The sequence below is a fragment of the Danio rerio genome, chromosome 2 (genome assembly GCF_052040795.2).
Source record: "Danio rerio strain M-AB ecotype USA chromosome 2, GRCz13ab, whole genome shotgun sequence".
NCBI lineage: Eukaryota > Metazoa > Chordata > Actinopteri > Cypriniformes > Danionidae > Danio > Danio rerio.
This window is the reverse complement of record NC_141022.1, coordinates 13876668-13901208: the sequence shown is the minus strand read 5'-3', so window position 1 is coordinate 13901208 and position 24541 is coordinate 13876668. Positions and strand designations below refer to the sequence as shown.

Below are 24541 nucleotides of genomic sequence, written 5' to 3'. Positions count from 1 at the left end.
TACAAAGCTCCCAGCATGCATTGCAGCATAAATAAATTATGCAGCTTTATGTTCTTACAATCTCTTTCTTTTTGGGAGGTGATATTTCAGTAGAGTGTTTTGTATTGTTCTGGGTTGTTTTTTATTTTATTTTATTTTTTTGTTTGTCACCATTATTGAGATTCAAAGACTAATTGTTGATGCCTGTGTGTTTTTCATTTCTGCCATAGATCAAACATTCTCATTGTAAATTGTGCTTTTAAACCTGTAATAAAGTCATTAAATGTTGACAAGTCTGTGGGTTAATTTATGTTTATTATTCAACCTTACACATATTTAATATGATACTGAATCAGAAAACAAGCAGTAGAGAATGGCTTCAATATCATAGTTAATCTCCTCTGACTATTATATTTTCTATTGGCTTTTCATACTATATGTATAAATAGTGTGATTAACAGTAATGAATATAGCAGTCAAAATAAAAGACATTTCATAGCAAGAAGTTGAAGAGTCCGACTAAAGCAGACTCTGTCCTCCATCATGGTGACTTCAAATGAACAACAGAAATTTCATTAGGAGCTTTTGTTCACTTGACAGAAATAGTCAAAGGTCAGTAATAAGTAAAGCTCCATGATGAGTTGTTTAATGTGATGAGTTGTTTTAAAGATGTTGAAAAATAAAAATGTTAGTGTGTAATTTGTTTAATTTTTATTCATTATTTATTTAGAGTTTTATTCTCAGTTGAATTCATCTTTGTTTTTGGCTGTAATTTGTGTTTTTCTTTCCTTCAGTGATTCTGCTTGTTAACAGTTGTTCATCAATAACTCTCAATTGTCCTTTAATTAGACACTTAATTATCTCATTAACTTCATCACTGCCAGAGTGTTCAGCCCTCTGGAGTGAGGACACTAGTAAGGATTTTGCTCTGGAATTTAAGGCTTAAATGTGGTCGAAGAAAAATACAGACTGTGGGATGTGTTTTTAACAGAAATATTCTGTAAACTGAATTTACGAATGTAAAATGTTGAAAACAGTAGATTACTGGCAACCACAGCTGCTGGTATTTTACTGTAAATTTTACAGATATTTTCAACTATAAGAGTTTGCTAATTAACACTCTCTAAGTGTTAAAAATTTTAACACTTTTAAAATTGTTATTTTAACACTTTTACAGTGGTTCCCATATAAGCACCGAGGGAGTGTTAATTTTAACTCTAAGGTAGTTAAATTTACCAAATATAAAATTTGCAGTGTGAGCTTGATAAAAAAAATGCAGACTGTGGAATGTGTTTTTAACAGAAATATTCTGTAAACTGAATTTATGAATGTTAAAAACAGCAGATTACTGGCAACCACAGCTGCTGGTATTTTTCCGTAAAAAAAAAACAAAAAACAAAAAAAAAAAACAGCAAAACGGTTTTTGTGTCACCATTGTGGAGGATAGTAGCGTCTGTGTTCAAGTCCAAGATAAACTGAAAATATTTGATGTTATGCTACATAATCTTTTGTTTAAATGTAACTGTGTAGTTACTAATGCAGTGACAGTCTGTTTGCAAATTGCAATCACACATGAACAAATTATTGCATCTAATGACTTTACGTTTTTGTGCACTAAGCTATGAATTTGTAAACTTAACATTGTATTGGTTCATGAAAATTTATTCAGTTCTATAAAACTTCCATATTTTTCACAGAAAAATTGTGGCAACCACAGCTGCTGGTATTTTTTTGTAAATTTAACAAATATTTTACACAATAAGAGTTTGCTAATTAACACTCTCTTAGTGTTGATAATGTTAACACTTTCAAAAGTGTTATTTTTAACACTTATAGTGGTTCCCATATAAACTCTGGGGGAGTGTTATTTTTAACTCTAAGGTAGTTAAATCTACTATCTGAAATTTGCAGTGCAGAAAGTCAGGACCTCGGTTTAACGTCTCATCTGAAAGACAGCACCCACTGACATTATAGTGTACTCTTCATTTTTACTGGGGCATTAGGACTCACACAGCCTATTAAGCACCCCCTGCTGGCCTCTCAAACACCACTTCCAATGGCAACCTAGTTTTCCTATGTGGTCTCCTATCCAGGTACTGACCAGACTCAGCCCTACTTAGCTTCAGTGAGAAACTGGTCTTGGGCTACAGGGTGATATGGCTGTGGCATATACGCACACACAAGCGATTGTGACAGACTGAAAATGCAAGCTCGTGTGACAAGTTTCGCATGTCCCACCTTACCGAGCCCCCGGGAAGCTATCATTAAGTCCACATACTGATTCTGCTTCTTAACAGCAGGCGTTTATTATTAATTCTTAACAACACTCAGTTAATAACTTAATTATCTCACTAAATAAATCAATGCATCAGTGTTTTTGAATTTGTTTTTTTCATTGCGAAAATATTAGCTGTATCCAAAATTCCTCCTATTCCCATTAATAAGAGAGGGGTCTGGATACAGACCTGGTGCAGATACAATCTGATCTGCAAGCAATTCTTTTAAAGCGCTAACCTAACTCCACCCCTGACAGTGATGCCACTAGCTATATTGAGTGCATTCTGTCTAATATTGCATCACTGAGATGTGCAGTCTCAGCTTGTATCATGAAGGCTGCATCCAGATACTATTGCACAATTTAATTTATTGTTTGTACATAACCAAATAAAAAAAAAAAACAATATCTAAATCTTTTCTCTTTCTTTTTCTTACACTGAACATCAGAACATGTACCTGTAATGTAGTGTCAAAGACCACTAGTTTGGAACTGGTAGGGATGAGATCATAGCACTTGTGGGACATCATGAAGTGCATGTAAATGTCACTGTCTGGCTCTTCAGCAGCTGCAAACATCAGAAACATTAGCAGAAAACAAACACAACAGTGATATTTCACAAATGTAGACCATGCAAATTTCCATCTTCAATTGATTTAGTATTTTAGATAAATGGGGTTATGCGGTGGCGCAGTAGGTAGTGCTGTCATCTCACAGCAAGAAGGTTGCTGGTTAGAGCCTCGGCTGGGTCAGTTGGCGTTTCTGTGTGGAGTTTGCATGTTCTCCTTACATTCGTGTGGGTTTCCTCCGGGTGCTGCGGTTTCCCCCACAGTCCAAAGACATGTGGTATAGGTGAATTGGGTAGGCTAAATTGTCTGTAGTCTATGAGTGTGAATGAGTGTGTATGGATGTTTTCCAGAGATGGGTTGCAGCTGGAAGGGCATCCACTGCGTAAAATATATGCTGGATAAATTGGCAGTTCATTACACTGTGGTGACCCCAGATTAATAAAGGGACTAAGCCGAAAAAGAAAATGAATGAATAAATTTTAGATGAATAATAAATGCAATTGTGTTAGGAATCTTAAAGCTGCCTTGGTCCTTAATGGTCCTTACATCATACAAGCATACTAAAGACAGCAACCTTTATTTTGAAACGGCATTTAATTTACTTTTGTCTTTAATTATATACTTTCAGAGCACATGAATACAATAAAAGAAACAATATAGAAAATAATTTATTATAATTACCTTCATTGTCAAGTTCAAGTTTTTCCAGCAGGCCTTCAGCAAGTGTGCAGCTCTAAAACACAAACAAACAGACTAACAATTTAGTCATCCATAATTTCAAATCAGTAAGACCCTATAGTCATATTAACTTACTGAGCTAAATTTATAATGTTCTCCAATATCGGCTACGGCTCCATCAGTTTGACATTTGATATTTATAAGACATTCGGTTACATAACAGTTCAATAGTTGCAGCCGCTATGTTTTTTAGACATAATAGTCACTTTTAGAAAAAAAATAAATGCATTCCACATGTTTTACAATAAATTAAAGACTTTAAATGTATAAAATAATATAAATCAATTAAATAACAACACCATTTGAGATGAAGGTATCAAACCAACTGTAAACTATTGGACTGTTTTATAAACTGTGCCCACTTAAATTACTTAAACTATATAACAAATATACACACACACAATAAGTTTGTCTATCTGAGATGCAAAGACAAACTGATATGAAACTAAATGTCTAATAAATTCCAAACATAAATCTAACTTGTGTTTCATTTAAAACTCTCAACACAGAAGCATGACAGACAGGGAGAGCAGGCTAATTTATTTTGAGGATGTAAAAACAAATTCATATCAACACAAAGTCATACATTTCCACCACTTTAGTCACTATCTACTGGAGATTGATGAAGTGAAAGCATCAAACATTGCAATATGAAATCATGACCTGTACATTTTGCATAAATCAACCCATAGCATAAAAATCTAACAAGCCACCAACATGAACACCATTTTTAAATGGTGAGCACTGTAATGCCCCCAGTGCTGTCTAAAGGTGTGGGGTCACACTTGAATTAGTAGAGGTTGGAGAAACAGATACTTAATATAACAATAAATAGAGATTAGACCGTCTGCCTTTAGATGCTATTAAAGTAATGTAGTCTAAAATGTAATCTAAAATTCAATTCCCTCTAATCTAGCCTGAAAAACACAAGCATGACACACTAATCTTCTATGTAAATGACATCCTACACACACCCTTTAACCTTTCTTTAAACAGTTTGTAACTGATGTGTTGTAATGCATGTTACTTGACTTACAGATGTAGCCTTTAAAAAGGAATGGAATCCTGCACTTCAAAGAACAAAATCCTAAAAATCGCAGCAACAAGCAGTATATGGTAAAATTCCCTTGCACATGGCAATGAGTGTGTATGTGAAGTTTCAGTTCGAAATACAACACAAGTAATGTTGTAGAACTCTTTGAAACTGTTTCTTTAAGGCTTTGATCCCAATTGTCCAATTTTGGTGATTCACGTTAAATTCAAATGAGATTGTACTCCCAGCCCTCTTTTTCAAAGAGAGCAGAGTTACAAATGCCAATGTGTCAGCATAGTGGCGGATTCAAGAACTTCCTATGCTAATGAGGGAAAAATGATCACTAATGGGTGAGGCTTTCCCCCTTTGATGACATAGAGAGATTGTCAATCAACGTGTTTCTGTAGACTGTTTTATCAAGTGTTTTATATTACTAAAGCACAACAGCAGCTTGTTTACATTCATTGGATATAATCAGGGCCGGAGTGGGACTCCTTTTCAGCCCTGCAGTTTCAAGCCTTTGACCGGCCCACCTCAGTTCACAACTGACTATATTAAAATAAGGTAATTTCCAATTCAGTTTCTAATTACACTATTAAGTCTTTTTAAAGAAAACAGCTGCTTTAGAACTTCAAGTGTTCAACAACCTTACAGTTTTATATGTCTTAACAATAAAAATGAAAAAAAAGAGACAATAAATAAGAAGAGCGGAGCTGCGGCAAAATAATGGATAAAAACAGTGAGGCTATGGTCAAATAATTAAATAAATGAAAAAAGTGCGACTGCTGCTTTATCCGTTCGCCATGCTGGAGAGAAACAGTCTGCGCAAATGAAGCGCAGAGTTGGTGTCAATGACTACAGCTCTCATCTGATTGGCTGAAAGGAACGAGTTACCCTGCCTCTGGCAGGAAAGTCTTAATAATACACACACACGTATCCAGGGGAAGTCGTACGTGAAAGAGGATTTGCACATTCTCATTCAGGATAAACTCGCAAGTTTTAAACATTCAAAACTTTTTGTACACTCTTATACATTTGCAAATGGTGTTTTGCATTTGTGAAACGTATTTTATGAAAATGTATTTTTATTTTGAGCACGTGAAAATTTTTTGTGAATATAAATAAATATTTTACGCACGTGAATTTGATTTTATGCACGTGAATTTGGCTACGCATGTGTACATCGTGTCTTTTGCATGAATTTCTTTTGAGACTAAACTGATTCCATAGTAACTAAATCAAATACCAATAACTAGGGATGTAACAATTAACGGTGAGTGGGTTGAAAATCTATTAAAATACGTGATGATTCAAACTGGTTGATATATTGATATATAGTTTTTTAACAGAGGGGGCGCTGTGTTTACAGGCGCAAGTGTGCTTTACTTGCACATCAGGGCGAGCAATAGGTGGGGCGGCAGAGCAAAATGACAGAGATAAAGTGCGCCAGAGAAAACAACTACTGTCTGCAAATACTGCAAAAAGATGTTTATTTAAACTAACAGAACAAGGAATATGATGCAAATAAATCATCAACTCAGTGAAAAACTACTGTCACAGACATCTATACGCAATAAAAAAAAAAAACTATTAATAAGCCAAACCACGAATATCAGATGATTTGTAGCTCCGACGAGTGCTATGGAGATCCTACGGTGCATCAGTGTTTTCATATCAAAAGTGTGAGGATGTTTTTAAGAATGAAAGACAAAGTTGTTCTGTTACAGAAGATTATTGGATTATTTTACCCTTATCTTTTATAATTAGTTTATGCATATTGTAATAATTGGCTTATTATTATTGAATATTTAAAAGTGTTTAATATCATCTCTTCTTAAGTGTATCACACTGAGACTTAATTATAAAAGTAATATTAATTTTTCACCTCTATAATCATGTTCAACCCGTCTCTATTCTACTTTATAATTAGTAATTTATTAATCAGTATTTTATGCCAGTGGCCAGTTGCTTGTAGCAAAGGGGGCTTTTGACCACCTCTGAACACACTGCTCTCTGTTTTAGGAAAGGCTTTCCTCTTCACACCAGTCATCTCAGTCCCCAGTGAAAAAGTTTTTTCATCAGCAGGGGACATTGTAAATGTGCAAAGACCTCAGCTTATGCTTATATTTCTTTTTTAAAAATATGTCAAATCCCAGCAGTTACAGTTTTAGTTTGTTGAGTCCTCTTTAGTTTGTATTATTCTTTTTTTGGATTGTTTTTAAAATAGCAATTTAGTTGAGGCAAAAAAAATATTATATTTTGCAAAAAGATAAAAAAAAGAAAAAAAGTGCAGCATTTAAGATAAAAATGAAAGGGTTCTTCACTTTTTATTTGTTTCGAATTATTTTTATTGTTAAAAAATCATGACTGAATCGTGAATTGTGAGATTAGTATTGTGAATCATATCGAATAATGAGTCAGGTGAATGGTTACATCCCTACCAATAACCAAATACCAACCCAGTGCAAATCAGGCAAATATGAAAAATAATTAAAAAAGTAACACAAGCAGAGATTTAAATAAGTCAAAAAATTATCTATAAGTGAATAAAAACGAGTAGGCAAAAATAAAAAGTGTAAGTGAAAAGACTAATGAGATTGCTATCTGCTATGAATTGAAAGGGACAGCTAAAAATGCATTAGCTGAAACTGGATCTAAGAAGTCAAAAACAATCAGAATGAGAGGATGACAGAACTGGTTGCAACACAGATGGGTAAACCAGGGACAGCAGTATTTTTGACAAACAGTGAAGGGAGCCTGAAATGCTCCTGCAGTCAGGCTGTGAGAGGGACTGAGATTAGTAAAAATACAATGCAAATGCAAAGCAAAAGAATACAAATGATCAACACATGTGATCATGTAAAGTACACACAAAGATAAATACACCAAAGTATTTTCTATTTTATGTTTTTTGTTCATTAAATTTACCTGGAAGCCTGGCTCTGCCACAACCCCCTGTCCTCCACCCAATAATAAATAAATAAAAACAATAAAGCATGCTTAACAAATAGGGTGTTTTTCCATCTGTTCATGTGTTGTAGAAAATTTTGTTATAATTTTTAAACTATTAAGATGGTTTTATTTCATTTGTTTTCTAGTAGGTTAATTTACAAACGTGCACAATGATGTAATTTCCACCACATCTCTAACATGTATTGCAGAGATAGTTGGGCGCGCTGTATGCACTGAAATCAATAGTACCTGGATGCAGCCCTTATAATGCAAGCTGAGATCGCATCACAACATAATGCACTCAATGGCGCGCGTGAGGTCACTGAGGGGTAGGGTTAGGGGTGGAGTTATGTGAGCCCTTTAAAATACATTGGATGCAGCACAGATTGCACTGCACCTGGTCTACATTTAGACCCCTCTCACTGAAATGGATTGGGAATCATGGTTGGTTGTCGAAGGGAGTTTTGTACATACTTGGCCCTGGTGGCTATGGCAGAAGGTATAAAGTTCATGTTATATCTCCTGCATTTCCTCTCAGTTTGTCCATTGATTTGTGAATGATACCCAAAGAAGAGGATAACAGTTAGACCCATGTGTACAAAGAAGGATTTCCATACGCTAAAGATCAATTGGAATCGTCTATTTGGTACAATACCTTCTGAAAGAACATAGTTGCAGAACATACAGTAAGGTTAAAGAATATCTGTGCAGCTTACATTGCTGTGGGCAGCACTTATAGAGGAATCAATTGACAAGTCTTTGAGAATCTGTCAACTGACACAGATACAAGTATATCTATCTGAAGCAGGTAAGTCAGTGACCAAATCTATGGCAAGTGGGAAGAGGAAAAAGCATAGGGCTATAGCCAACTCCTTGATTCCTCTCGGATGCCCTTCCAGGCCACCATGAAATGGTGAAATATGTCCCAAGATGATTAGTGCCCAGGAAAGTATGTACTGTCCGGTTGAGATTAGCTTGATGGAAATGTGGAATGCAAGAATGATTTGGTAAACACACCAGTGGAGGAGGACTAAAGACACTGGCATTTACAGTCTAAAACTACTGATGGGTCTCACAAATAATGCTTGGAGGTAAGATGGCTTCAGGTTTCTCTGGCATATCTTTGGGAGCATAAAGATTAGAGAACCTTTATATTCTTGGCCTTAGGATGATAGGAGATGGTATAATTAATCTTACAGTATAAAGAACAGGCCCATCTAGATTATCTTTGGTTCAGCTTCTTGGCTTGTCACAGATATTCCAGATTGTGATAAAAATTATTACAGATGACCAACGAACAATGAGCCCCTACTAGCCAGTGTATCCAAACTTCTAGTGCTAGATTGATGGCAAGTAGTTTCCCCAATGCCATTATTTTGCTCTCCCAATGATAACTTCTAAAAATGCACATGGATGGAGTTGTGGATGTTTCCCCTGCTGCTGTGACAGAATGGCTCTGACTCCAGATGTGGAAGCATCTACTTCAGCAATGAATTATCTCTAGGAATAGTGCTGAACTAGAAGAGCTCCTGATGTGATAGTGTCTTAGAAAGTTGTCATGGCAGAGGTTGCTTCAGGTGTCAAGCACAGAGGCTCAGACTTGTTTTTGAGAAGATTTGTCAGTTGGAGATGTGATGCAAACTACTGATCAAAGCACAAACCCATGATCTAAGAGGTGGTAATTTTAAGAGCTCATTTCGGGCAGAAAACATCAATGAAGGTGGCATATTCCTTAGCAATGCAGAGGCAGTTTTTTTTTTTCAGGGGACTTTCTATGGATGTGGGGTTGACTGAATGTAATAAAGGAGTTTTGGGAAGAGCAGGAAAACAGTAAAGAAACCAGTCCTGGCCTCACTTCAAGTGTTTGTGAGAAACAAGCACCATACAATTGTGCCCTAACACTATTCCAGCATTGAAATACAGGAATAAATAAGTAATTTACAAAATACTGACATTTAAAGGTTTACACTCTGGTTTACACTCTAATAAATATTATTATGATGAATTACCATGTTTTATTATTCCATTTTGGTCTGTGACTGGTATAAAATTACAGTATTTATGCTTTGAACATATTTGAATAGAAACAACAAAATAATGATGAGGTCACGGGCTGTATTCTACTGTATTCTGTATGGATGTTGTTCTTTCTCAAACCAGTGAGCCTCATTTCAGCAACTTAAACATACAGTTGAACTTGGTGAGGCTACTGCTTTTAAAATTGTTTCACTAGGGGACAGATGTGAAACCATTGAAAAGCCTAGAAAGAAAATGTTTCACTCACCTGGCGTGAGGTAGAGTTAAGGGTGTACAAGGCGATAGGGGGTTTGGTGGTGGAGGGGCTCAGGCTGAAGCGCTGACCTGTGTCAGGGGTAGATGAGAGTGAGCGGGAGCATCGTTCATCCACTTGCTCAACATGACTGCATGTCTCCATAGCAAAGACCGGTGGAACTGGACTCTGTGTTGGGGTGGTGGGAGGACTTGAAAGCCCAGAACCTGTGACAATGATCAATATGGAGGACAGTGAAGTACTGAATTTGTAAAATGGATTTTGTTCATAGAATATTAATTCTAATGGTAAACAATTGACAAATAGTACTGCTGTTAGACAACAAAATGTACTTTTGAGGCTTTTTTAGTTGAGAATGTAGTTTCTTAGATTGTAACTATACAGTTTATTTGTAAGAACAGTGCCTATTTTAAAATATTTACAATTTCTGAGAGAGCTCATCGACGACCGTTAGCCTGCCATAGTGTAGACCAAAAACGGTTGACATTTTCTATCCATAAGATGGCGGCAGAACTGCAAAATAAGCTTTAATGCTTTGAAGCTTTAAACAGTCTGATTTCTAACTACAGCAGATCAAATCATTATTAAACTGGTAAGCATACCTGCCAACAGTTTTTCCTGTTAGTATATCGTATTTCAGACCAACCACTCGCAACCATTCTGTTTTTTATTTTTTCTGGAAAACACCCATACTTTCACCCACCCCTATTTGGTACAGTCTGCAAACACCCCCAGGTTCCCAACTTTGGTACAGTACATCCTATCCCGGTTCTCAACAGTGTTATAGTGTATATGCTGAGCTAGTGTTGTTCTGATACTGATAAACTTCCAGTGACCTGTAATTGTGAGTTGTTGTTTTTTCTGCTTTATACGATTCATTTTACAGCATTGATGTTGTAATGTAATTAAAATACAATCAGTTAAATAGACTTTGGCATTCATTTAGTTGCTCAAGCATAAAACGACAAAAATTCATTCACTCGCACGCGCCTTTCAGCATCAGCAGGCTAGTCCAGAAGCTCCATTAAATATACTGTGGTAAAATAAATGCTCATATTATAAAGACATGGCGGGAAAAAATGTCATGTAAATGCTCGCAATATCAGGAATGTGTGTTGTGTTGGCAGACAGAAAGAAGCAAATCTGCATGTTTTTAGGGTTTTTCTTTCCGCAAACACAACAGCAGTCTGGTAGTAAATGCGTTGCTTTTTCCGGAGTTTAACTATTGTGAATGATATCCCGATTGCAACAGAGAAATACTGCAGACTGTAACACTGTAAGAAGATATTTCTGTAAATGGATGGCATTTCATTTCACGTTCAGCCTTATAATCATAAAGGGCACCTATGGTGAAAAATCTACTTTTAAAGCTGTTTGGACATACATGTGTGTACAGTAAGTATAGTGTATATACTGTCATATTGGGGTAAAATAAACATACCCAGTCCTTTTTTTTAAATTTAACAACATAAAAACGGTGGACCAATTGGAGCGGTTTTCAGATCGACCGCAACTTGACGTAGGAGTGCGGTCCCCCCACCCACCAATATTGATTGACAGCTGCGCGCATTAACATGTCTCCGTAGTAATGCATGTAATCTTATAGCCAAGACAGGAAGAGCGCAAAGCAACCGGGAATAAAAGGTCTGTTCAGTTTGCTAGGAGCATCAATTATCATCAGACGTGATCAAGAGTGAGTTTTACAAGTTTAACATGTTTTAAAACGTATGCACGTGTGTGATGAAGTACAGCGATTCACTTCAGATTCACTTCATCAGCACAGCCGCATGTCTCTCTCACTGTCTCTGTGTGTGTGTGTGTGTCTGTGCTATGTATGTCTGTGTGTCTGCGTGTCTATGCTATGTATGTGTGTGTTTGTCTGTGCTACGTGTCTGTGCTATGCGTGTGTGTGTCTGCGTGTCTGCGCTGTGTGTGCATGAACTCATTGTTGTAACTCCACAAAAAAATGCATCAAATACTGATTGGTAAAGTTCTTACTGTATTTCTCACAAACGTTACGCAAGATCTGCTTTCTGAGGCAGCCGAGGGTGGCGATTGAGGCATGTTGCTGACTGGCATGTGGGAACGGTGGGCGGGGATGACTAGCCTTAAAGGCCCAGTGCAAAAAAACAGCAACAACCTTTTCCCAGCTATAATACAGACACTATAATAAATAAACAGCTATAATAAATACTCTGATGGGTGTTTTGACCTGAAACTTTACAGAAACATTCTGGGGACACAAAAGACTTATAATAAATATGAAAAAAAGGGGTAACCTATGTGCTCTTTAAAGTGTAAGCAAAATCAGCTACTGTTTTGTCATTACTTTAGACATTACGCTATAGAGTCATTCAAACACTAGCTCAAAGCTGACGCTGGTAAATTAGTAACGGCTGCTTGTTTTTTGACGTCAGCTGCAGATGTGAATGAATAGTGGAATAAAGGTTTTTAGAACCAGGGGGGAATCTACAATTTGTATTTTTATTCAAGGGTAATCAGCCCCCAATGAGGGTATAATAATATATATAGAAAAGCAAAGAAATTAAAGGATATGAATGACAACTATGACTTTGACCTTATCCAGGTCTTCTGTTCACAACACACCTTATAATGCTCACAAGTGTGTACACACAAGCAAGTTTTCCCCCACTCCTTGTGGGATTTTCCCTTAATAAAAAAATCCATTGTATAAGTGCACCTGCGAGCTTCTAAAGAAACATCCAAACACAGCAGCCTGCATGCCATGATTGCTTCATTGCTCAAACTCAGAACAATAAAAGGCACCATTATTAGCTGCTTTGTTATCTATTTACTATAAGGTGTAGAAGAAGGGCAGACTCTATAGTTTGCTTAGAGATGGGCACATGCAAAGAACTAGCCAATTACATCTAAACCTGCACAGAATTCTGATAAGCCAATTATGGCACATAAATAAACTCGTAAAAAAAAAAAAATTAATTAATTAATGATTTCTTTTTAACTAATCTGAACAGGTGACTTGACATTTTATCGTACATAACTGATTTTACTACCAACACTATATTTGAATAGTTCTGAGATTGGGGTTAAGGATTAGGTAGGTTAGGGCTTCATATCACACTGCTCCACATTAAAATTTACACTGGTGGCAAAATCTGATGAGTAGCATATTGTGTCATCAGATTGTGCTACCTACTTTTTGAATGGGAGGTAGGACACCCTAACAAGGTGGGACAAATTGACAGAACACCGGCAGCACAGACTAAACTTAAAAAAATAATAATAATAAAATAAAAAAATTTAAGTGAATATTTAATAAATTTTGATTTTTTTTAAATATTTACTTTTAAGTACATTTTTAAGATTTTTTTTGTTTCACCTCTATTATGGTCAGGTGGTAATAAATATGAGATTTTTACTATCTTTTCACATGACTTACATGTTCACATGACTTACATGCTAAACAAATAGTGAGATGCACATATAGCAGCGTCTTGTGAAGTACTCTCTCTAATGTGACATCTTGTGAGAGGCTGTTATTTGCATATAATGCAAGTTATCAGGCATATAATCCCTCACAAATAAACATTTGGTATATTTTTCAATCCAAGTTGTCAAAACAAATAGTTTGATAATGCGATGAACCTGTCCTATGTGCAACAATCTATCGACCTCCTAGGTCTACTAAAGACTTTATTAAACAGTTTAGGGACTTGTTGAGCAGTATTTTACCCAGATATGATAATATTTTAATTTTGGGTGACATTAATATTCATGTTTGCTGCCAAAAAGACAACTTAGCAAAAGATTTCTTGAATCTCATTGACTCTTTTATTTTTGCACAGCATGTGCAAGGGCCCACTCACAACCATGGGCACATGTAATATTGTTTTGACATGTTCTATCAGTCTGATAAAAAAAAAAAGAAAAAAAAACGTGTCAGTTTTTAAATTTATAAGATTAATGTTTTATTTCATTTGTTTTTTAGAAGGCTACTTAGCAAAGGTGCACAACAATGTAATTTCCACCACATCTCATACATGTATTGCAGAGGAAAAGCTCATTCTAAACGTCTACACATTTCCATATCCATTTTCCACAAAACTAGGTCCTGACTCTGTGTGGTCATTGAAAATCCCAGGATGTGTAGGGGTGTGTCCGTGGCATCATCACCAAACTTGCAAGTTGCCTCTGTCAATCATAGCCTCCTAACCATTCCCCATATCAACATTGGCTTCATCACTCTGGCAGTTTCTCAATATGCATTCTTATTGACCTTTTGTTTTCCAGTGGGAATCAGTGTTGATCAAGAGAAATCAAGCTTTATGTATCCAGTGTGGGTGATGACGCAGACAGCGGTGGTATAATAAAAGAGCAAATTTCCCCTAAGAGAGCAACACGGTCAGGCAACTCGTCTTTTTCAAAATGCTGTACCGACTGTGCGGCCCTCTTGATATTTTACAACACAGCGGAACTGGTGTTTGCTGGAACTAAACCTTCAAACTGTATTTCTGCAAATCTCCAATTAGCAGCCAAAAAGCGAAAAAGGTCCACACCCACCTCTGTGCCCACCTGTGAGAGCTCTCCTGCCCTTGCCACAGTGCTAGAGCACCAATAACACCCAGTCTTCAGCTGGTAAACAAAACAACTTTCAGTGATGCGTGTCTGGTGCCCCTTAGATATCTGTATATTGCATTAGACGATATAGCATTTTTAGATCATTGTTAGACAATTGGGATTTAATGGTTCTTCTATTGATCTGTTTAAGGATTTGTACTATAATGATCAACATACAACTATGCAAGAGAACCCTCCCTCTTATATGGATGTGGATCAGTTGCTGGAGTTGTTCAATTGCTGTTTTTATTCCATTTTAGACTTTGTTGCCCCGAAAAAAACTAGAACTGTTAAGCCTAGATCTGAGCCTTGGCTAAATGAGACAACTCGGGCATCTAGACAGGCCTGCAGAAAGGCTGAACGCAAGCGGAAGGGAGATAAACTGCAGGTGTCATATGAGATCTTTAAAGGGCCATGACACCCCCCACTTTCGGTTAAAGTCTACTTCAGAATTTTTTCAAAAGATGAATGATTAATGGGCGTGGAGCTCCGCGAGCATCAGGCAGGAGTGGGCGTAGCCAGCAGGGGAGAACGTGAGCGAACAACTGTTGTAGTCAATTAGCTCACAAAATGAGACAAACCGTGAGGAGACGCATGAGTTTATAGTTTACAAAGTTAAAATGCAAAGAAATGAACAGTGATTTAGTGCCCTGCTACATTTGTTATTCGTAATTTCATATACACATAACCGCAATTTATATCATTATAAAGATAAGTGTGTTCATGTAAACCCTATAAATGAGGACTTCTCCCTCTATCCCCGTATCCAGCAGACTCAGTGCAGCAGGTCTCCTGACCTGTCTATTTTAACCATTAGCCCTGCTGGTAATCTGGAGGATTTAGGCAAACACAGCAGCACAGTGATATGTCTGAATGTGAACGAACTCCTGATAAAAGACAGCGTCCGCCATTCTCTAATTCTCGTGCTGCTCTCCCGACAAAAATGCTAGAAGCACACACACAGCTTTGCTGTATGATCGGCCCTGATAAGATCGCGGGAGAAAACATGCAACAAACCCCGTGGATCATGGAAACAAACGCATATGAGCCTTCATGAATGGCTAAAAACTGTGCTTGGGTCCGTGTCTCACAGCTCGGGCTTGACTCTGGCAGGTCTCATCAATAATTAAGCAGCCGGCTCTTCTCATAGGATAAGAAAACTCTGCTATGAATAATAATGAGAAACCGACGCGTCATCATTGCACTTGCAGTACTGTGCTACGTCGCAGATTTTGATCCCGTCCCAAAAATCATTTTAAACCCGGAAGCTGAAATTAGCTGACAAAAGCTTAAAATTATCCAGTTTTCCCCACAATTACAGCTGACAGGTGCTAACATTGTCTTAACTGATGCTCAACACACACAAATCTGTTAATATAAAAATAAATTCAAGTGTGTCCTAACCCTTTAAGGAATCTCTCTCCAACTATCAGGCTTCTATGAAGGAGGCTAAGAGGAAATATTTTTCTGAATTAGTCAGTAATCATTAAAATATACCTGATGGTTTATTCCCCTGCATAAGTTCTATGATTAACCCTGGGTCAAATGTTGTTATGGAGGAATCGTAATACATGTAAAGCTTTTTTAAACTTCTTCACGGATAAGATTTCTTTAATTAGGTCTGAAATTGTTAGCTACGATATTGTTTTTCCTGAACCTGATGTGTCCCCTGCTGCAATTGTTTGTTTCACACCTGTCTCTCTTGTGTCTCTGACTTATACAGTAGGCCAGATAAAACTGTCCATTGGATATATTTCCATGAAAGTTTTTTAAGCAAGCCTTTGAGATTATTGGCCCTAGTGTTTTGTCCATTATAAATAGGAGTCTTGTTTCTGGTGTGGTGCCTTCTCAATTCAAACATGCACTAGTGCAACCTCTTTTGAAAAAGCCAAATTTGGATAAATCTGTGCTGTCCAATTTTAGACCTATTTCTAAACTACCCTTTTTATCTAAGATTTTGGAGAAAACTGTTTTAACACAATTGCAAAGCTTATTGGAGCGTAACAGTATTCATGAAGTTTTTCAATCAGGTTTTAAGGCATATCACAGTACTGAGTCTGCACCGCTACATGTGATAAAATACATTTTATTATGTAGGGACTCGGGCACTCTGTGATCCTTATACTTCTTGACCTTACTTAAGCTTTTGAAACTATAGACCATGAGATCCTCATTTTCCATCTTGATAATTTGGTGGGCATTCAGGGCTCTGCTCTTAAATGGTTTAGATCTTATTTGTCAAACAGAAGCTTTTGTGTTAATGTGGGTCAGACCTTTTCATCCTCCAGACATCTGACATGTGGATTTCCGTAAGTGTCTATCCTTGGACCTATATTATTTTATTTATATATTTTACCTTTTGGATCTATTTTTTTGTAAATGTGGGGTGACTTTTCATTTTTATGCTGACAACACTCAGATTTCTGTCTCTTTTAAAAGCAATTATAAAAATGGCTTTGACTCCCTTATTGGATGTCTAATCAAGGTTAAGACCTGGCTGTCGTCAAATTTTTTAAATTTTAATGAAAAAAAAAAAAAGAGCTGGTCTGGTTTGGCGATCCTAACCCTCTGCATTTATTAGGTTTTGGTGAGCTATCAACTTATCAAAAACCTGTTGTTAGAAATCTGGGGTTTTATTTCGATAGTGATCTGAAATTTAACAAACAAGTAAATTCAGTTGTTAAATCCAGTTTTTACCATTTGCGACTTGTGGCAAAAGTAAAGTAATTTCTCTCTTTTAATGACCTTGCGAAGGTGATCCATGCTTTTATTTTGGGAAGACTTTTCTATTGCAATTCTCTAAATGTGGGTATTAGTCAAAATGCCCTGAATAGTTTGCAATTAGTACAAAATGCAGCTGCGATACTTCTGACAGGGACTTGCAAGTATGAGCATATATCTCCAGTTCTTTCCTCTCTGGGCTGGCTGGCTGTTAGGTCACTGATTAATTTTAAACTATTAATTTTTGTTTTTAAATCTTAAAATGATCTGGCAACACCTTACTTATCAGACCTCCTACACGTATATAATCCTGGTAGGTCACTAAAGTCTTCTGATCAGTTTATTCTTTCGGTACCAAGGTCCCAGTGTAAGGAAAGTGGGGATCAGGCTTTTGCTGTTATCGGCCCAAAACTCTGGAACGGGCTTCCACCCCACAGCAGACATGCTCTAACTCTATCTGTTTTTAAAAAGCATCTGAAACTCCATCTTTGTTCTTTAGTATTTGAGCCTTTTTAATGTTGAGGGGTTTGCCTTATTTTTTTATTGTTATGTATTTGATGTAGGTTTTATTTTATTTAGTATTGATTGTGTTCAGCACTTTGGGCAGTGTTGTGCTGTAAAAAAATGTGCTATATAAATAAACTAAGTAAACTAACTAATTAGCATGTACTAAATCATAACTGCGGACACAGCCTAGATTTACTTATAACTAAGGGTTTACAAATTTCATTAACCGTTGTTAAGAATCTTGCACTAATCTGATAATTTATATATTTTCTTTGACATAATGATCACTCTAGCCATTGAAGGCAGATCTCTCAGAAAGAGATGCATTAAAGAAAACATTAGTAAGCAATTTTTAAAGGTCATATCACTAGCACCCAGCATATCAGCAGACTGTTGATTTCTCTTTAAATTGCTTAACTCTAAACTTAAGATTACCATGGATGAAATTGCTACTGTTAAAGTCAGGAAAAGGACTGGGAGACAAAAAGCATCTTGGAGATCAAATCAACAGCAGTACGGATGATAAAAAGACAAGTTGAGCTCAAGTGGAGGAAGGCAAAACTTATAGTCCAGTAAAATATCTATAAAGTCTCCGTGCTTGTAACGTGGAAGTAAAAATTGCTAGGCAGACTAGCTTGATCTCAGAGCTGCATTTGACACTGTCTGTCACAGCATACTTCTGGATAGGCTGGAAAAATGTGTTGTGCTTTCTGGTATGGTCTTCAAATGGTTCAGATCTTATTTTAAAGGGAGAGGTTACTATGTCAGTACAGGTGACCATATGTGACACCCATGACATGTAGAGTCCCACAAGGTTCAATTCAGGCACCTCTCCTGTTTAACCTTTCAACCTGTGTCAAAACTTTCTTCAGGTAAACAAAAAGGAAACTGAAGTCATTGTATTTGGAAACAGAGATGAAGTTCTCAACGTAAATGTGTACCTTGGCTCTAGGAGTCAAAAATCTTAGTGTGATTCTGGAGCCAGATCTAAGTTTCAGTACTTATGTTAAAGCAGTAACTAACCCAGCATATTATCATCTAAAAAAATTGCAAGAATTAGATGCTTTGTTTCCAGTGAGAAACATGTTCATTATTTTATCACCAGCAGGGTGGATTACTGTAATGGACTCCTTTCCGGTCATTTAAAAAAGACAGTCAGACATTTGCAGCTGATTCAGAACGCTGCTGTCAGGATTCTGAACGAAATCAGAGCTCATCACACCTGTCCAAATATGCTCACTAAATATAAAACAGATCACTCAGATCATTAGGATCAAGTAAATTAGAAATTTCAAATTCCATTCTCTACTACATACACTGTTAAAAATTGTCCCGTTAAAAACCAGTAAAATACTGACAGCTGCAGTTGCCAGCATTGTACTGTTATTTTACAGTATGTTGCTGTAAAAATACAAGGACTACATTGATATACACAATACTCAAGTGAACTCATTTTGTTTACTGAAAACAATTGCCTCAAATTTACCAACTGCTGTGAGTTTATGAAGTGATGTGCGATATATGCTTAGAAGCATACTTATAATGATAACTTATTTTAGTTAATTAGAAAAGTTCTGTTTAACTCAATTGTCTTAAATTTCACATCAGCACACATACATGTAAAGTTGGTATTAACACAGAGAGATTCTTACTGCATCAGCAACTAAGCAGCAACTGTCTTTAAATAAAGAAACATGCAGAATAACATCAGCAGCTTATTGTTCATCCTTAACTCATACACTGGCTCTACTCTCCTACACAACGGTGACACTGAAGAAATTTGCTTCAGGTTTTTACTGAAAATACTGTTGTTTCCTTAATTTAACAGTAAACTACTGGCAGCTGTGTTTGACAGCAATCTACTGTTTTTTACAGTCTACCTCCGTAGTTTAAATTAACAGTATATTACTGTTAAAATACATTTTACACTATGTTTTTACTCTCAAACCTTTAACCCTTTAAACCCCAAAGCATAAACTTCAGTTTTAATTGAAGTGTCCACACTACTGAGAGATCAAGAAACTTGTAGCAAAGCTGAGATAAATCAATTAATTAAATGACTATTTAAATGATAATTGAGGATTAGCGATGAACAAATGAAGTAATACTGAAGAGAAAAAAACAAGAACAGAACATACAAAAACTACAACTTTAGTCACAGCTTTGTAATGAAATAACCTGAAGGTCAACAAATGAATAAATAATTTAAATGATCAGTGGATGATTAAACAACTCCACAAACATCATCCTCCAGCTAGACTTATTACTTAAACATTTATTTTTATATAACATCTACTAAAGTTCTTCTTGAGAGAAAGGTTAACATTTTACGTCACCATCATGGAGAATAGAGTTTGCTTTAGTTGGGCTCTTAGTCCTGACAATTAAACTTTAGTATATTTTGGCTGCTGCAGTTGTTAAGAACTTTGTTTATAAAGCTCTTTTGATTTGGCAAGCCAGGTAAAAACCTAAAAAGACTTTGTGATGATCATGTTGTTTTCAATAATACAAAACCTGCACAAATTTAATATAATTTTCTGCTCTTATTCAATATTTAAACTTTTGTTTCACATAGTTTGCCTATATGTGGCATTGAGTTCTGGAAGTTTTAAAGAATATCTTGGACAAAACCACTTTGCTCTATGGTGTAAGCTGCACTCAAACAGACATCAATAATCAGCATATGAACCTCAACAATGGTGACAACTAACTAATTTATCAGTTTAACTCACAAACTGGCTACTGAAAGTCTAAACATAAACAACACCAGAATAAAACGCAAATAAAGAAAACTGTGAGACCATTATACTACATTTCTTCATGCCGCAATGCATGCTGGGATATTTTTACTGCGCCACACCCAGCATGCATTACAGCATGAAACATTTGAATTGTTACCATTGTTGGAGTAAAAGGTCTGATTCATGAGGTCTAAGTGTGTCTTTGTCTTAATTGAACTGCTTTTATGGTTTTTTTTTTTTTTTACTCTATGAAGTAATTAGGTATCTTTCCTGTTTCCACTTCTCATTAACTAAATTAATATATGAAGCTTTAAAATTATTGCATGAGGCCCTTCCTCCAGACCTTTATCAGAACAAATTTCAGACAAGTATTTATTTATATATTGACTTTTCAACTTCATTGCTATAATAAAAGTGTTTTGTAAATTCTGTGTTAGAGCAGTTGGACAGTCTAAACTTATGAGTTCAAGGGTGACGAACCCAACTAAACCAGCCCCTCACTCCATTATGGTGACACAAAAAACACCTAAATTTCTGTTGGATCTCAATGAGAATAGTATGGAAGTCAAAGCAGTCTGTAATAAGTGTGTCTGCTGTTGTTCGTGGAATTGTTTAAAGGTCCTCTGCTGAGACTGAAGGTGTTTTATTTAACTTGATTTTATTTAATGCTGTAACTGAAGTCACTGTTTGTGTTTCTTGTTTCTTTCCCTCAGTGACTGTGATTATTAACAGCAGGTGTTCATCAGTGTCTGAATTCACTCATCAGTGTTCATCAACTCTGTCAGGTGAACTATATTGGTGTTTTAGTTGATTGGGATAGTGATCAAGCGCACAAAGTGTGATTTCAAACACAGACTTCAAAAACGTCTAATCTGAACTCTGTTAGCTTAAAGTTTTCTGCAGTTAGTTACTTTCTTGAAAACAAAAATGTTACTTAAAATGCACTGTTTTTAACAGAATATTACTGTTTTAGTGAAAAAACATTATTTTATTGTAGAATCTGACCGTTTTTTAACAGCAATTTTTACAATTTTTCAGGCTTTGCTTTAACAAATAAGTGTTTTATCTCCCCTTTGAAGTTGTGATATTTTTCCTGAGACCTTTCAACTATCAACCTTGAGGCCCTTCCCTGAAGACTCAGAGGTTGAGGTCCCCATGTACTTTTCAAAATGCAGCTGGCATCTTGACTTTCTAGGGCCCTTGGTACCGCCCTCTAACAGACTACCATTCAAGTCTGGCAGTGGCTGTAATGCCTGTTTCACACCACAAGCAAAAGCAGTGCGTGCGCAGCGAGGATTTAGAGCAGAAGCAGCATGCAAGCATTTGCCTTTTACACCAGCTGTGTCTGCAGCGTACAGCTCTTCAGCAGCTGCTGCAGAGATCAATCTATCTCTGTCTATTCTATCTAGTTACCAATCTCTCTATATACTGTACAAATACACGTTTTTCTTTAAACATTTCTTCTTCACCAAGGCCCACAGCAACCACCTCCTATGTTGTTTTTTTTAACCTGCAAGTCTTTGTTACAAATTACATAGATCATACAGTTTTGTATGCTTCTCAAGCTCTATGAGGAGTGTCATTCATGTCTGGTGCACTAAGAAGACAATCCCCTGTAATATAATGTCATTTGTTTTTTGATTGTAAGGTTGTTGTAGGCCAAGTTATGATAATATTTATACAATATAGTTATAAATAATATTTATTCGATCAAACTAGTGTTACTTTCTCTGCTTTAGTAATGTCCAGCGGTAGAGTTACAGATCGTGCAAAGGAAGAGACGGACAAAAGTGATCAATGCATGCGCTTCTTTTACTTATTTTCATGTTGTCAGGTTCACAGTGCAAACAGCTCTCAGTTGGATTAACTTGAGTGAACATAAAACAAAGCCGAATAAAACATTCTTCCTCTGCTTCAGCTGCACAGCACATAACAAGCTCACATCATCAAGCAATCGACTACAACTCCCATAAATAGCAGTCTTAAAGCGGCCACTTTCTATTTCCCCTCTCCTGCAACACTAGTGTGCAACTTAAGCAAAACAGATACTAAAATTGTTTTACATTTGGTTTTGTAGTTCAGGCCTAAATAAATGTAAAATTGCTACTTTTTACAGTCATTTAATGTGTTTTGGTCATTATCAATACACTGTCACTTTAATTGAGCATCAGCAGCACGGCAAAAATAGACCCAGCACTAAAACTATGTAACAAATGAGATATTTTTTGTTTTTCTTCTGCTCAACAAACAACCAAATGAACAGAGAAGGGTCTCATGACCTTAGGGTTAACTTCACACCTTTCTCCAAATTTCAGGAGGTAAAATATTGACACTTAAGCATGACCAAATAACCAGAGAAGGGTCTCCGGACCTTAAGGTTAACTTTCTCTAAATTTCAGGAGGTAGAATATTGACTCTAGATAATCATGCTGACAATACAAACCTCAAATTAGTGCTTTACAATCAGAAATAATGTGCAACTAGCTGAGAGAGGAGGTGGGCCTGATCAACTCACACTTCTCTCTTACCTATTAGGCCAACCTTTGGCCAGCACCCAAATTTTGACTATAAAGATGAGGGTTTCTTGCTGAAACATTGGAAGCTCAGCCGTGGGATAAGCGCGCATCGCCCGGCATTCTCGGACACACGTGTTGGTTTTCCAATGTGACTGCAACGGGCTCCCCAGTCTTTGAAGAGGAAAATGATGGCACGTCTCTGAGGTTGTATATACTTGTATCAAATTGCTTGAAGTTTTCATTATCTATCTTTTATTCATGTAACCTCATCTTTATTTCGCATTATAAGCCTTTTATGCAATTTTGTTGTATTTCGATTAATGATGTTCATGAGTATGATTCATGATTATTGAATATTATTGTGATAATTGATATGAGCTGTGTGTACCAGCAATAAACAGTTGTATTGCTTGATTAGTATGGTGTATGGACCATTATTGGTGCCTTCTCTTGTCGATTAGCACCACACTTGTCTCACTTGCATAAACACATACCATACTAAAACCTTTTTGGTATGCTGAAACATTTTACATACTAAAATTTGGGGCATACTAAAACAAACTATCACAGCACTGCTGCTTCAGTGACGCTCACGCCTCGCACTGACGTGCTGCTGCTGCGTGTAGTATGAAAACGCTAATCTGTTAACATGGACATCGAAAAATGCACTGCTCACGCTCTGCTTACGTGCTGCTTACAGGCTGCTTATGCTTGCGGTATGAAACAGGCTTAATCCTTCCCTGGCTTGAGCTCTCGTAAGAGCTGGACATGACACATTTAAATTGGCAATGGAATAATTAGAGGTTTTGGTGGGTTGTTAAAGTTTATAAAGCACTGGAAAGTCTCTCTCTAAAACTCTATCAACTGGTAAATGGTCAGCTATGGCAACAGTAAGCAAGTACATTGTTTTTGTGCTTCCACCATAACCTCAGCTTCCACCATAATACTGCTTTATGTTCCTATGTACTGAGGTGGTGTTCAAATAACTGACATTATTTACAAAGCGTGATTTTACCATTGACAAAGAGGTACCAGTGTCTAGTGTTAGTGCTTTCAGGTCATGTCCGTTCACAGTAATGTCAAATACATTCTGACCCTCGCTCATAAAGTCAAAATCACAGTTCTATTCTGTTGGCACATAACAAAAACCTGTAAGTTTAGCTTTACAAGCGGTACACACAAATGCTTTATAGCCCGGCTGCTGGCAAAAGATAGCAAATCAAGTCTTTGGTTGCAGGTTTTTGGCTTTGTGCATTGTACATCATTATGACCCCTCTCATGTTATGTAAAGTGCGATGTACAGTTCCTTTATGCGGTTAAGTACAGAGCCCACCACAATGTGCGCTCAGATACTGCTAAGCCAACCGTCCTGCTGCTTGTCCTGACTTTTGCGGTGTGACAGGTAATGTGACTTTATCACATGCTCCAAAATTAGGTACATTTAAATCAAGACTTAAAACACATGTGTTTAGCTGTGCCTTTACTGAATAAGCACTGTCTGACAGATCTCACTATTATGCATTTCTATTTTCATTCCTTTAAAACCTGTTTTAACACATTTTAATCTGTATTTATCTGTTTTTAATAACTTTTATTTTTTGTTGTATTTATTTTCTTATGC

At 36.5% G+C, this 24541-nt stretch overlaps 2 protein-coding genes across 15 annotated transcripts in view; one reads left to right on the top strand and one right to left on the bottom strand.

Annotated features, from left to right (window-relative positions):
• Nucleotides 1–24541, top strand: part of LOC147846232 (uncharacterized) — an 849179-nt gene that overhangs the window by 385146 nt on the left and 439492 nt on the right. The window lies entirely within an intron of this gene.
• prkag2b (protein kinase, AMP-activated, gamma 2 non-catalytic subunit b) overlaps nt 1–24541 on the bottom strand; it is a 105522-nt gene that overhangs the window by 25047 nt on the left and 55934 nt on the right. For 10 of the 14 annotated variants that reach the window (XR_015478298.1, XR_015478296.1, XR_015478297.1 and 7 more), the window contains 3 exons: nt 9831–10042; nt 3505–3556; nt 2713–2822 (listed from right to left, as the gene is read on the bottom strand). Coding sequence is in view for 7 of the 14 variants with exons in the window: in XM_087240537.1 (XP_087096663.1) it covers nt 2713–2822; nt 3505–3556; nt 9831–10042 (374 nt within the window). In the remaining 7 variants the exon portion in view is untranslated. The remainder of the gene's footprint in view (nt 1–2712; nt 2823–3504; nt 3557–9830; nt 10043–24541) is intronic. The other 4 variants (XR_015478301.1, XM_087240539.1, XM_087240541.1 and 1 more) reach the window with 1 other exon arrangement.